A 15,731-nucleotide genomic window follows, 5' to 3' on the forward strand; every position below is an offset into this window, starting at 1 on the left:
GAGGGACTGGAGTGCATCATCACCCTCAGCAACCAAATTTTAATTTTATCCTTAATATTTAAAGTTTAATTTGTCTATGTTTGTCAGTTTTAGTGCCCCCCCCCCCCACTCCTTTTAACCAAGGGGACACTTGTATAATTTGTGTTTTTAGTGCCCTTAGAAAAAAACAAGAGGGCACTTGCTCAAAAGTGTTTGATGTGTTTGCCCTCCTTTAATCAGGGGGCACTTGATTTAATTGTTTTCTACAAAATAGTTGTAGAGCTGTTGATCCACCGGTATGCTCGCGGCCTTCCGCGAGAGGTGGGTACCAGAGGGACTGGCATGCATCATCACCCCCGGTAACCAAATTTTAATTTGATGTTTTTGTCGAAAGGTTAATTTGTTTATTGTGCCGGTTTTAGTACCCCCCCCCCCTTTAGCCAGGGGGCACCTGTATAGTTTGTGTTTTTTAGTGCCCGCAAAAAATCCCCCCAAAATACAAAGAAAACAAGGGGTACTTGAAAATTTTTAGGAGTGTCCCTCCCCCTTTAATCAGGGGGCACTTGATTACTGATTACAACTTAAAATAGTTGTAGAGCTGTTGATCCACCGGTACGCTCGCGGCCTTCCATGAGAGTGGGCGCCGGAGGGACTGGAGTGCATCATCACCCCCAGAAACCAAATTTTAATTTAATTTTAATGTCTAAAGTTTAATTTGGTTACAGTGCCGATTTTAGTGCCCCCCCCCCTCCTTTTAGCCAGGGGGCATTTGTATAATTTGTGTTTTTGGTGCTCTTAAAAAAACAAGGGGGTGCCTGAAAAGCTTTTGTAGTGTGCACCCCCCCCCCCCTTTAAGAGGGAGCACTTGATTACTGATTACAACAAAATAGTTGTAGCGCTGTTGATCCACCGGTATGCTCACGGCCTTCCGCGAGAGGTGGGTGCCGGAGGGACTGAAGTGCATCATCACCCTCGGCAACCGAATTTTAATTTGATCCTTAATGTTTAAAGTTTAATTTGGCTATGTTTGTCGGTTTTAGTGCCCACCCCCCCCCACCCCTCCCCCCTTTTACCCAAGGGGGCACTTGTATAATTTGTGTTTTTGGTGTCCTTAAAAAAAACAAGGGAGCACTTGAAAAGTTTTTGGATTGCGACCCCGCTCTTTAATCAGGGGGCACTTGTTTAATGTTCACAACTAAAATAGTTGTAGAGGTGTTGAGTTGTGAGTGGCTTAGCCAGTCACGTGATGTTCACAAGACTCAGTAAAACCCCAGCCAGTTGGGTTCGGGGATGCACGATGAGGCAGGTGGTTGTGAGCCTGGCGGATGAATTGGTAATGTTTGTGTGATTGTTAAATGTTTGCTAATAAACCAACTAGTTCTTAATAGCAATGTGTTACTATGAATTCTCAGCAAAGAACCCATGAAGCAAATGCTTTATACTGCTGTACTGACCCTTCTTGCAAAGTAGTTCTCACATTAAAGCTAGATCACCCAACAATTCTAAATGAGTGTTTTGAGCAGATTGCAACAACAACTACAACAACATGCATTAATAAAAGAATAACGACTTGCATTTATATAGCACCTTTCATGACCTCAGGATGTCCCAAAGGCTCCGAGGCCAATGAAGTATTTTTGAAATGTGGTCACTGCTGTAATGTAGGGAAATGCAGCAGCCAATGGAGGAATGTTGCATGTCAAGAGGATATGACAATGCTGAGCAGGAGAATGGAAAAATTGGGTTGGGGTAACCACACAGTCAAAGAGAAAAGTTTTTAAGTATTTTGAAGGAACAAAACAAACTGGCTTGGGGAGCAGGGGGATGCGGACTGGGAGCAGAAGGGGAGGGGGGGGGGAGAGCTCAAAAGATCTCCAAAGATCAAGGGTGTAGTTACTGAAAGATCAGACTCTGATGGCAGAGTGGGGCAAATGAGGGATGAGTAGAATTAGATCATTAATAACACACATCCAAGGCAAACACAAACCACTTTCAGCAATATATTTCACAAGTTGCTCTGCTAAACAATCTGAAATACCTGCCTTAAGGCTATACAAAGCAACAGTGGCATTTCTAATGAGAACTGATTCCTATTATGATACAATAATTCAGAACAAAAACCATGTCTCTGAAAACTTCACAGAAACACAAAGGCTATCCCTGGACTCTAAGCAGCATTTGAAATATCTAACATCCCCCAATTAAAGAAAACATGCTTTTGAGCAAATCTGAGAGTCTGGAGACTACCATTTTGTTACTCCCCAGCTAAATCCGGAGCTCATCAGAATATCTTTTGTATAACTCGCTGCTGATAACTTAAATGCTTGCCCAGAAGCATATAGGGCTCAAATTTCCACATGGGCGATTTTTGGCGCAGTTGAAGAGGTACGTCCGATTTTTTTGTGGCCTGACTGCGCCAGGAAAAAAGTTCCAAGTTTCGCCAGAATGAACTTTGAATTTGGCACGGCGCACATTGGCCTTAAGCTCAGAGCTTAAGGCCTGCGCTAAAAACTGATGTTGCCAGGGTAATGAGGGACGCTCTGAAGGGCTGAGGCTGGGAATGGAAACTGACCAAGGGCTGAGACTGGGCTGGAAACTGAAACTGACGCTGCTGCTATCATGGGCCGAATGGCCCTCTGCCCCAGGTGCCACTGCTATCCTGGGCCAAATGGCCCCCCATCCCAGGTGCTTCTGCTATCCCGGCCGAATGGCCCCCCAGTCGCCAGGTGCCAGTGCCGCTGCTATCCAGGGCTGACTGACTCTCCGCCCCAGGTACTGCTGCTATCCCGGGCCAAATGACCCTCCGCCCCAGGTGCCCCTGCTATCCCGGGCCGAAAGGCCCCCGCCAAAAAAACTTCCTGTTTTGCATGTGAGGGGTGTGTTTTGCTGCACATTTTCAGAGCTGCTTGTGTGTATAAAAATTGGAGCTGCTGCAATATGGATCATGGGACAAATACCAGGAAGTTTCAAGCAGATGAAACTGAGGCCCTGGTTTCTATCATTGAGAGCAGATGGCAGGAGCTTCAGAACAAAGGTCTAGTTAAAGTACACCCAGATAAATGAACAAATGTTGGGACAAAGTTGGAGATGATTTCTTTGCAATGGTGACCACCCTGAGGACCAGTAGGCAGTGAAAAAGAAGTGGCAAAATAGTTTCTGTAAGTAATATTTTCATTTATGCACTGGAATTACAATTGTAAATGTGACCATCTGTGTGGCCACCACAACAGACCCCTTCTCTTAAAAAGTTCTATTTTCATCTTTGCAGAGGAAGGTGGCACACAACAGAGAGCGAACACGAACTGCAGGAGGTTCGGCAAATGTGCCCCCAATGACACTACTGGAAGCGAGAATCGCTGGTTTGATTGGTTAGAAGGTCAACAACCGGTGCACAAGCTGGGCCCAGCTTACAGAGCGAGGGTATGACCTCATTCATCGTGGTCCTTCAAATGAGCCTGCGCTGTGTGAGCCTACTTATGCCACCCTGCCCCCTCCCCTGCTGCTCACCGATCGTCTGCTTGGTTATATTTTGCAGAAGTTGCGCCCATCCCTGAGGAAGCACAAGCCCCTGCCGCAGAAGAACAATCATTCGCGGAGGAGCCTGATCTGGATGAAGTCTTTCATGCAGAACTTCCACAGGAAGATCAGGACGAGGATGAGCAGGAGGATCAGGGGGAGCTGGAAGGCCCCGATGATGAGACTGTGACACTGAATCTGGAGGAGGTGGTGCCACACGTGGATATGCCAACCCCTTTCCGGACTGCTGCAAGTGAGGAGACATTTCACGGTGTCCCACAGTCCGAGGTTGCAGCGGAGGATTCCAGCGAGCCACACTCAGGGTGAAGAGGGGAAGGAGAGCTCGAGAGTGCTCTCCTGAAATGCAGGATCCAACAGACGTGGTTCAGCTCATGGCAATGAGTGGGGAGAGCATTGAGCTTACCCAATCACTCCTGGACACCATGGGTAGGGTGGGTCATGAGACAGCGGGATAGTCGTCAGAAGTAACAACACTCTCGGGAGAAATGGGAACACTGTCGGGACAGATTAGGAAGGGAATGCCGGAGGTAGCTGATACACTGCCGAGGCAGATTTGGGAGGGAATGTCGGAGGTAGGTGATACGCTGTCGGGGCAGATTAGGGAGAGAATGAAGGAGGTAGCTGATACGCTGTCGGGGCAGATTAGGGAGAGAATGTCGGAGTTAGCTGCTACAATAAGGAAGCACACCCAGGCTCTCATTGACCAGCGGAAAATGACGGATTCAGCTGGTGACTCTCACACTCCAATCCCCAGACCCAGGTTGTGTGCCGGTGCATCCAAAGTCCGGGGAAGAGGCCGAGGGGCCCGAGCCGGGCCTTCCACAATGCTGTCTCTTAGGGCCCACACCCACCAACAAGAACATCCACGAGATACTCAAAAAAAAGAACTTGGTTTCAGCGGGAGAAGGCCTGTGTCACTGGCCAAGGGTAGAGGCAGCAAGGACTTGTGCGGATTCGTGCGGTCTTAGACTAAGGGGGAGGAGAGATGGCTGCTGTAAAGTTTGTTTGCTGCTGATGTTGTTGTTGTTATTGTTGTTATGTTACTGTTATTTAACTGATCTTAATTTAAAAGTTTAAATGTTATAAGTCATGTAACTTGAAAAGCAAGTTTGTAAGTGATCTTAATGGAAAAGTTTAAAGTTTGTAACAAAAATATTTTTATTAAAGTTAAGTACAAGTGTACAAATGGATACAATACTCTAGTTGAGGCCGAACCAGTGTTTTATACAGGTTCAACATAACTTCCTTGCTTTTGTACTCTATGCCGCAGTTATGAAGCCCAGGATCCCATATGCTTTTTTAACTGCTTTCTCGATGTTTCTCAAAATGGATAGCAAGCATAATTGGGGCATTAGTCAACCTGGCGAAGGCAGAGCTGAATAGGTAGGTTTTGAGACAGTGCTTCAAAGCAGGGAATGAGGAAAGTGGGTGGAGGGTATGGGGATGGACTTCCAGGGAGTAGAGGTGAGACACCTAAAGCTCTGCTACCAATTCTGGAAAGGAGGGAATGGGAGCGCATAGGAGGCCAGAGTTAGAGGGACGAAGGGTATTCGGGGAGGAAGTCACGGATACAGACAGGACCTCGGTCTCATCCAAAAGACGGCACCTCCGATAGTGCAGCACTCCCCTAGATTTGTGTGCTAAAGTTTCTGGAGTAGGACTTGAACCCACAACCTGCTGACCCAGAGGTGAGAGTGCTACCCACTGAGCCACAGCTGACACAATGCAGATTTCTTTACTCCGATCTCTACGTCCATATTTTCCTATCCCTCAGCCTCCCTCGCAGAGCTGGATTGAGGATTTAAACATAGAAAATAGGTGCAGGAGTAGGCCATTCAGTCCTTCGAGCTTGCACCATTCAATATGGTCATGGGTGATCATGCAACTTCAGTACCCCATTCCTGCTTTCTCTCCAATAGAAACATAGGTAGTCGCGGGTGGGCAGACTGCCTGCAGACACGTGATGTTGACATGAAGCAATCTTTAAATGATGCCTAGGCCGTTAAAATTAGCCAGGCTTCAATGCCGTGCGATGTCGCTCGCTGCCACCCTCTTACACCCCGTTCCCGACTCCGGGTTAATATCGGGGCCATGGATTCCATGGCAAGAGTAGAGAGCTGTTAGCAGGAGGCAAATACAATGGATCGGATCTTTCCAGTGCTAGACGGGAGGGAATTCTGGCTCATCCACGATTTGCTGTGAACACACAGTCCAACAGCACAGAGGCAGTTGTAGAATTGAGGGAAATGTTGGAGAGGTAGAGCGGACTGTCATCAACAAGCACGATAATAGACACCTTGCCTCTGGATGGTGACACTGAAGGACACCATGTAAATGAGCAAAGGAAATGGGCCAAGAATGGCTGTGCAGGGGCAGAGGTACAATCCATTGCTGGAGATACGCTGGTCATATTTAGACATGTAGGAATGAACATAAGAACATAAGAAATAGGAACAGGAGTCAGCCATTTGGCCCCTCGAGCCTGCTCTGCCATTCAATAAGATCGTGGCTGATCTGACCCTGGCCTCAACTCCACTTCCCCACCCGCTCCCCATAACCCTTGACTCTCTTATCATCCAAAAATCTGTCTATCTCCACCTTAAATATATTCAATGACTCAGCCTCCACAGCTCTCTGGGATAGAGAATTCCAAAGATTCACGACCCTCTGAGAAAAGAAATTCCTCCTCATTTCCGTTTTAAATAGGCGTCCCCTTATTCTGAAACTATGCCCCCTAGTTCTAGATTCCCCCACGAGTGGAAAAATCCTCTCTGCATCTACCCTGTCAAGTCCCCTCAGAATCTGACACTAAGCTGGGTGGCGGTGTGAGCTGTGAGGAGGACGCTAAGAGGCTGCAGGGTGACTTGGACTGGTTAGGTGAGTGGGCAAATGCATGGCAGATGCAGTATTATGTGGATAAATGTGAGGTTATCCACTTTGGGGGCAAAAACACATAGGCAGAATATTATCTGAATGGCCCCAGATTAGGAAAAGGGGAGGTGCAACGAGACCTGGCTGTCATGGTACATCAGTCATTGAAAGTTGGCATGCAGGTACAGCAGGCGGTGAAGAAGGCAAATGGTACATTGGTCTTCATAGCTAAGGGATTTGGGTATAAGAGTAGGGAGGTCTTACTGCAGTTGTACAGGGCCTTGGTGAGGCCTCATCTGGAATATTGTGTTCAGTTTTGGTCTCCTAATCTGAGGGAGGACATTCTTCCTATAGAGGGAGTGCAGCGAAGGTTCACCAGACTGATTCCCGGGATGACAGGACTGACATATGAGGAGACTGGATCGACTGGGCCTGTATTCACTGGAGTTTAGAAGGATGAGAGGGGATCTCATAGAAACATATAAAATTCTGACGGGACTAGACAGGTTAGCTGCAGGAAGAATGTTCCCGATGTTGGGGAAGTCCAGAACCAGAGGACACAGTCGAAGGATAAGTGTAAGTCAGTTAGGACTGAGATGAGGAGAAACTTCTTTACTCAGAGAGTTGTTAACCTATGGAATTCCCTACCGCAGAGAGTTGTTGATGCCAGTTCATTGGATATATTCAAGAGAGAGTTAGATATGGCCCTTATGGCTAAAGGGATCAAGGGGTATGGAGAGAAAGCAGGAAAGGGGTACTGAGGCGAATGATCAGCCATGATCTTATTGAATAGTGGTACAGGCTCGAAGGGCCAAATGGCCTACTCCTGCACCTATTTTCTATGTTTCTACATTTCAATATCACCTCTCATTCTTCTAAATCCCAATGAGTATAGGTCCAACCTGCTTAAACTTTCTTCATAAGACAACCCTTTCATCTCAGGAATCAATCTAGTGAACCATCTCTGAACTGCCTCCAATGCAAGTATATCCCTCCTTAAATAAGACGACCAAAACTGTATGCAAAACAGAATGGAAACATGCAAAGGTGGGTCCGTGGAGGTGGTTCGTGGGGGAAGTGGTGCGATAGACTGTGTTGAATGCCAGAGAGGTCACACTATGTGAGCGCAGTCACAGAAGATATCAATCGTGATTTTGATCAGGGTGGTCTCAGTGCTTTGCCTACGGGTCTACTGATGGGAAAAAGGATGCCAGATTTAACAGTGCAAACATTGGGAGCTGGATCACGGTCGCTGGTTTCTGAAACGTTGGATCATCATCATAGACAGTCCCTCGAACGAGGATGAGTTCACAGATGTTTCAATGAAGGACCCAATATTCCAGTCCTGAACTCCAGTTGAGGGGGTGGAAGATGCCTGAGCGTGGATTTTTTTAACGTGAGGTGACTGTTGCACTTCAGCCACCACACAGGCTTGACAGAGCTAGGCCTTTATCCAGTGGCAAGGGTTAACCAGGACGACTGGAGACCTGCTCTGGTGCACGGACCTAATGCGCACACATATTTCAGTGTGGGCAGGCCCATACTGCCCCTGGGCCCTGGGCTCTTCTGGGCCCTGTACCTTCATTCACCGCACCTCCGCCACGATCTCTCTCCGCTCCTCCGCCACAAACATTCGCCGAACCTCCGTCACGATCACTCATCAAATCTCAGCCATGATCCCTCATCGCTCCTCCGCCCCATCACTCGTCGCAAGTCTGTCACGATCTTCCCGCTCCTCTCCTTTACTAGAGCCCAGCTGATGTTCCTGCCCACGCTCCAAATGGCAACCTGGGTCCTGATGACGTCACCCAGTCGCCCACCTCGAAGCCGCCGCACACCTGTGTCGGCTCGTGTTGGGAGCTGCAGTGGCTTGCTCCAGCTCTTGTACTCCTGACCTGCGGTGGTGCTCCCTCGCAGGTCAGGGTGGCCTACATTGGATCAAATCAGTACCAGTAGACAAATGGCTAATGAGTCAGAGCTGGTCTCAGGTCCCTCCCACTGAGGAGCTCAAGAACAGATATGGGCCATAAAGCAGAGGTGGGGGGTCCTGGGAAGTGACTACCTGTCCACCCTCGCTGCTGATGGACGATAGACACAAGACCCAAGAGGGACAATAAACAAACTTAAATTAGCATCCATTTTACCAATTAATTATGACAAAGCAGAGTAACAACCGAAAAAACAAATGCTTGATATGCAGCTGTGGTAAAAACAGCAACCTTTATGAATATAATGAGATTCAAAATAAAATTCCTATTTTATTTCCACAACAGTCTACGGAGTTTACTTACTTGGAAGTTACAGGGCTTTAACACAATTAGTGTAATGGACGCCAATTAAACTGCAGAATGAGCCATAAGATGGAAAAATTAAGGTAATTAGTTTTCCTTTATGAGTGAGTGGTTTACAAAAGTTAATAATTAGCTGGAAAGAGCAAGTAATCTCATCTACGCACCATCACAGCCCACTCAGAAATTTCAATTACACAACACAGCCCTTGTTCAGCATGACATAAGAAATTCAATTGGCCTTCTTTCCATAGAACCTGAAATGTTCCCAGAAAGAAAGATTTGCATTTATATGGCATCTTTCATGAGCTCAGGACGTCCCAATGCAGTGCTTTTTGAAATGTAGTCACTGTTGTAATGTAGGAAACACAGCAGCCAATACAGGCTGAGACAGTAAAGAAGCAGTAGCAGGACATTTGGAAAATAATTCAATCAGGCAGAGTCAGTATGGATTTATGAAGGGGAAGTTTGCTGGAATTCTCTGAGGATGTAACAAACAGGGTGGATAAAGGGGAACCAGTGGATTTGGTGTATTTGGACTTCCAGAAGCCATTTGACAAGGTGCCACATAAAAGATTACTGCACAAGATAAAAGTTCACGGGGTTGGGGTAATATATTAGCATGGATAGAGGATTGGCTAACTAACAAAAAACAGAGAGTCGGGATAAATGGTTCATTCTTGGGTTGGCAATCAGTAACTAGTGGGGTGCCGCAGGGATCAGTGCTGGGACCCCAACTATTTACAATCTATATTAATGACTTGAATGAAGGGACTGAGTGTAATGTAGACAAGTTTGCTGATAATACAAAGCTGGGAGAAAAAGCAATGTGTGAGGAGGACACAAAAAACCTGCAAAAGGACATAGACAGGCTAGGTGGGTGGGCAAAAATTTGGCAGATGGAGTATAATGTTGGAAAGTATGAGGTTATGCACTGCAGCAGAAAAAAATCAAAGAGCAAGTTATTATTTAAATGGAGAAAAATTGCAAAGTGCTGCAGTACAGCGGGACCTGGGGGTCCTGGTGCATGAAACACAAAAGGTTAGTATGCAGGTAAAGCAAGTGATCAAGAAGGCCAATGGAATCTTGGCCTTTATTGCATAGGGGATGGAGTATAAAAGCAGGGAAGTCTTGCTACAGCTATATAAGGTACTGGTGAGGCCACACCTAGAATACTGCATATAGTTTTGGTTTCCATATTTAAGAAAGGATATTCTTGCTTTGGAACCTTCAGAGAAGGTTCACTAGGGTGATTCCAGAGATGAGGAAGTTGATTTATGAGGAAAGGTTGAGTAGGTTAGGCCTCTACTCATTGGAATTTAGAAGAATGAGGGGTGATCTTATCGAAATGTATAAGATAATGAGGGGGCTTGACAAGGTGGATGCAGAGAGGCTATTTCCACTGATAGGGGAGACTAGAACTAGGGGCCCTAATCTTAGAATAAGGGGCCGCCCATTAAAAACTGAGATGAGGAGGAATTTCTTCTCTCAGAGGGTTGTAAATCTGTGGAATTTTCTGCCTCAGAGAGCTGTGGAAGCTGGATCATTGAATAAATTTAAGACAGAGATAGACAGCTTCTTAACCGAGAAGGGAATAAGGGGTTATGGGGAGAGGGCAGGGAAGTGGATCTGTTGATCGGATCAGCCATGATCGTATTAAATGGCGGAGCAGGCTCGAAGGGCCATATGACCTACTCCTGCTCCTATTTCTTATATTCTTATGTTCTTATAATGGGGAATAAGGAAATGGCAGAAAAGTTAAACAAATACTTTGTGTCTGTCTTCACGGAAGAAGACACAAAAACTTGCCGGTAATAGTGGAGAACCAAGGAAAAATGAGGAACTGAAAGAAATTAGTATTAGTAAAAAAAAGAGAAATTTGAAGTTATTCACTTTGGTAGCAACAATAGAAAAACAGAGTATTTTTAAAATGGTGAGAGATTGGGAAATGTTGATGTTCAGAAGGACCTTTGTGTCCTTGTACACGAATCACTGAAAGTTAACATGCAGGTACAGCAATTAGGAAAGCAAATGTTATGTTGGCCTTTATTACATGAGGATTTAGAGTAAAGACGTCTTACTGCAATTATTAGGGCCCTGGTGAGATCACCCGATAAGGGAATAAGGGGTTTATGGGGAGTGGGCGGGAAGTTGACCTGAGTCCATGATCGGATCAGCCATGATCGTATTAAATGGCGGAGCAGGCTCGAGGGGCCGTATGGCCTACTCCTGCTCCTATTTCTTATGTTCTTATTACTGTGTACAGTTTTGGTCTCCTTACCTAAGGAAGGATATACTTGCCATAGAGGGAGTGCAACGAAGGTTCACCAGACTAATTCCTGGGATGGGGGGATTGTCCTACGATAAGATTGAGTAGACTAAGTCTATATACCCTAGAGTTTAGAAGAATGAGAGGTGATCTCATTGAAAGATACAAAATTCTTACAGGACTTGACAGGATAGCTGTAGGGAGGATGTTTCCTCTGGCTGGGGAGTCTAGAACCAGGGGTCACAGTCTCAGAATAAGGGGTCGGTCATTTAGGACTGAGATGAGGAGAATTTCTTCACTCAGAGGACGGTGACTCTTTGGAATTCTCTACCCCAGAGGGCTGTGGATGCTCAGTCATTGAGTATATTCAAGACAGAGATCGATAGATTTTTGGATATTAAGGGAATCAAGTGATATGGCGATAGTGCAGGAAAGTGGAGTTGAGATTGATGATAAGCCATGATCTTATTGAATGGCGGAGCAGGCTTGAGGGGCCAAATGGCCTACTCCTGCTCCTATGTCTTATGTTCTTATTTGCGTACAGCAAGGTCGCATAAACAGCAATGTGATAATGACTAATCTATTTTTTTGTGATTTCAGTTGAGGGATAAATATTGACCAGGCGGCCGGAGAGAACTCATTTTCTCCTCTAATATTGCCATGGGATCTTTTAAGTCCACCGGACAGGGCAGAGGGGGCCTCGGTTTAACGTCTCATTAAAGTACTTAGGCACCTCCCTAAGTACTGCACTGGAGTGTCAGCCTAGGTTTTGTGCTCATGTCTCTGGAGAAGTACATGAACCCACAACCTTCTGACCCAGACGTGAGAGTGCTACAACTGAGGCACGGCAGACACCTAGATACAAAGAATTGTAGCATCACAGCTACTGCATTCACTATGGAAAAAGTCTAAGAGGTGGCAGGAGAAACTTCTTCCAATCGCCCAGTCAGTAAAATGACCAACCAATGTGGCACTAAACTATACAGACTGGCAATCTACCAGGTTTAAGAATATAAGAAATAGGCACACGTGAAGGCCATACAGCCCCTCGAGCCTGTTCCACCATTCAATAAGATCATGGCTGCTCTTCTTCCTAAACTCCACTTTCCTGCACTATCCCCATATCGTTTGATGGCATGAATCGGGAATGACTGTTTCCTCTGGTGGGAGACTCAATGAGGGACTGTCAATTTAAAGCTGTCACTGAGACTGAGGAAAGAGATTAGAAGAAATTTATTTCTGCACTGTATGTTGGAGCATAAAAAGCTTTGCCACAGTTACTAGTTGAGGCAGAGACAATTGCATCCTTTAAAGTGTATAAATATTTAAAGCAGAGCAAAATACAGGGCTTTGGAGGAGACAACAGGGCAGGCGGATAAGCGTTGGATAATTTAGCAAACAGTGCCACAGATAAGGTAGGCTGAATGGCCTCAGAAATATTTCAACAGATCACATACAATGACTTACCTTGAAATGTAGCGACTGCTGTTATGTAGGCCAAACTAGTGCAGCAGCCATTTTACACACAGCTAGATAATGTAAATAGCAATGTGATCAACAACCTGTTAATCTGGTTTGGGTTGTGTTGGTTGAGGGAGCAATTTTGGTCACGATACCGGGAGAACGTCCTGCTCTTCTTCAAATAGTGTTGCAGGATCCTTGATGCCAAATCAGATAGGATTTCAGTTTAGTGTCTCATCTGAAGGGTAGCACTGCCAACTATGCCATATTCCCTCAGTTGCATTGGAGTATCAGGTGCTCGAGTCCTAGAGTGACAGCCTTCTGACTCAGAAACAATAGACCTACCAAAGTGACACTCATTGGAACAGGCGGCCATTCAACCCCTCGAGCCTGTTCTGCCATTCAATTAGATCATGGCTGATCTGTACTTGAACTCCATTTGCCTGCGCTTAGTCAGCACCTCCAGGAGGAGGAATATTGAAATCACTGCACAATAGACCAGAGATATCACAGTATGTAATAAAGGACACTACCTACATTTACACCTAGCTTGGAGATATTCAATCGTTTCTCATTTGTTTTATCTTACTTCTCTGTGCTTTGCTGCAGCTCCTGAGAAAGGGGAAGTCAGGGCTGGGAATCAATCACATAGGTAGAATACCCAATCAGATGTGGCGGAATAAATCTGTCTTAACTGGAATAAATTTGCCTATGATTAAGAGTGACAGAAGTAAGTGTATGATAGCACATTATATACAAGACTATTATAGCTAGATATATCTCCCTCTCTTTCTTCGCCTTAATGGCTTTCCTCGTGTGCTCCATTTATTTTTGAGACTTTGATTCTAAATCTTGTTTCTGTCCTGTTATTCAGCTACAAGCCGCACTATACTGTACAGGTACAGTTCTTAATTTCTGTCAGTAGATGGCATTGCAGCGCCACCTAGTGTCAGATTCTTAAATGAGGAGCACTGTTTAACCGAGTTATGGGGAAAGGGGATTACAAAAAGGAGCATTTCTTTGGCTAACATAATGCCATGGAAGTCATGAGTTTCTGGCTCAAATGTGGAAGTTTAAATAGCTTTTTTAAATTCCAAGACATTACAATATATAGCCATGCTTGCATTCTCCAGCAACTCACTGATTTTTAAAAAATTAAACATATATAAATCTGTATATTTACCAGAGCAAAAATATTTATTCAAAAGAAATTAGCTACAAAATATAAAAATGTTTCCAAAATCGAAAAAATTCTCAATGTACAGAAAGACTTGTTTTAAATAAATAATTAGTTGCATAATATAACCACAAAGTATGGAAGAGGCAGCATCTGGTTGGTTCTACTGAGTAGCTTATCGGTGTTGGGGCAGCAGTGAGTGTACTCAGCCCGAGTTTCCTCACAGAGCCCCCCCCGAGTGTTTGGCCCAAGTCATCTTAATCCCATATACATGCCCTGTTCCTATATCCCTTTAACTCCCTATTCTTCAGCCACCTATCTGACCTATTTTCAAATGTCACCATGGGGTCTCAGATACAATCACTAACTCTGATCCATAATACACCGCCCCCCCCCCCCCCTGTGTAAATCTCCATCCTAAATCTCCTATATTTAACCTATGCCCCCTGAAGTCTGTTTCTATTTACCTTGTCCTATCCCATCATGATTTTAAACACTTCTCTCAAAAGCCCCCCCACCCCCCTCTGTTCGAACAAAAACATCTCCATATTTTCTAGTCTTTCCTCCTATTTGTACTTCACATACCAGGCAGCATCCTAATGAATCTGTGCTGTGCCCTCTCTATTGCCTCAACTTACTTAATATAATGTGGAGCCCAAAACAACACACAGTACTCCAACTGTAGCCTTACTGAGGTTTTCTGTAGATTCACCAGAGGGGTCTCTGGTGGGTCTCATGAGCCAGTCTGGACCTGGCTGTGAGATTGCAGGGTGAGAGAGCAATGTCTGTATGTGATGATTGACAAGCTCTGATTATTTAGAAGCAATAACATGACCTATTTGACATGGATATTTGGAACCGGGATTTTCCTTGAATCTGCAGCGAAGGAATCTTTCACATTTAAACAAAGGATACTTCTCATTTCCCCAGTGTTCTCCCCTTCTCTCGGGTGCTGGTCGCCTTCTAGTGTCTTCTCCAAGTGGCTACTCTTCAGTCTACTGAACTGTGGGATGGGAGCGAATCTCAGCCGAGTCTAATCCTAAATCTGCACATTGCTCAGCAGGGGTCAATGCACAGCAACCAGGCACAGGTACTCTGGCGGATTTTACTTTCCCCAGACAAGGAGGCTGCAACTAACTTTAGCGCTCCCCACAGCTTTACCATAGTTGAGATCGGTTAACAGCACAGAACAGGGATGAATTTTGGTCTGGTCTGGTCTCCACGCTCATCATCCCTGGGCTAGAGGGAAAATCAGCCAGGATTTCAGCACCTGATCACTAGCCAGCATTCCCCACTGCGAAATGCATGTGGGTCCCAGGGTGAAGGCAAGATCAGACTCGGCTGCGATGCCTACCTACAGTTGAAAAGCGTGTTGATATTCATTATTCAGAGTCACACATGAAGAATGGACACTTGGTATGAAAGGACAATTCACACTCATGGACTTCGTGCATGTATAGGAGAGAAAAACGGGGACAAAACTGGCCAAAAAAAACTTGCGGCTATATCATCACCCAATGACACTCAGTGGCACAGCGGCTATAGGTCGAAGGGCCTTATTCTGAGCTGTAATTTCTATGATTCTGTTAGCTATTTTCTCACTGTTCACGTTTGACCTCTGGGACAGTCTTTTTCTCACTAAAATGCTGCTCAACTCAAGGAAAATTTTTGATTCCCTTTCCAGACCCCTGGGAAATGGCAGAAAAATAAAAGTCATAGACAATTCAGTGGGATTTTCCATTTGAAGAGGAAAGTTCAACTTGTGTAAATTACTACAGGTCTGCCATTCCTCAACAGATATTGCAATTTCCGTACCACAGTTTTAAGAAATATAAAACTTTTAAAAAGTTACAGCGAATACAATGTTGCTTTAACACACACATTGCTGGAGCTCTGTTGATCGTTTCTCAGTAGTTTCGAAGAGGTTTGGCTTCTATATGCTCCAGTAAATAATGGGGACAGAGTAGAATCAAGCCTGTTAGAACTGCCACAATCAGTATACACAGCAGACAATAGCGGCCAATGAAGAAACTGTCGAAAATCTGCAAGAAAAAGAGGGGTATGGATCAGACTTGTACGCCAGCCTCTGACACTATTCTTCCTGAGTGAACAAGCAGGCAATCTGCTTCCATATTTACAACAAAGCACT

At 45.2% G+C, this 15,731-nt stretch overlaps 1 protein-coding gene across 5 annotated transcripts in view; it reads right to left on the reverse strand.

The window, feature by feature from the left end:
- Positions 1–13,581: 13,581 nt before the first annotated feature.
- The window catches only part of tmem218 (transmembrane protein 218), a 55,821-nt gene continuing 53,671 nt past the window's right edge, over positions 13,582–15,731 (reverse strand). For all 5 annotated transcript variants that reach the window (XM_070894340.1, XM_070894341.1, XM_070894342.1 and 2 more), the window contains one exon: positions 13,582–15,624. In XM_070894340.1, coding sequence (XP_070750441.1) covers positions 15,490–15,624 — 135 coding nt within the window. In that variant the 3' untranslated portion in view covers positions 13,582–15,489. The remainder of the gene's footprint in view (positions 15,625–15,731) is intronic.

The sequence above is a fragment of the Pristiophorus japonicus genome, chromosome 11, assembly GCF_044704955.1.
Source record: "Pristiophorus japonicus isolate sPriJap1 chromosome 11, sPriJap1.hap1, whole genome shotgun sequence".
Lineage (NCBI taxonomy): Eukaryota > Metazoa > Chordata > Chondrichthyes > Pristiophoridae > Pristiophorus > Pristiophorus japonicus.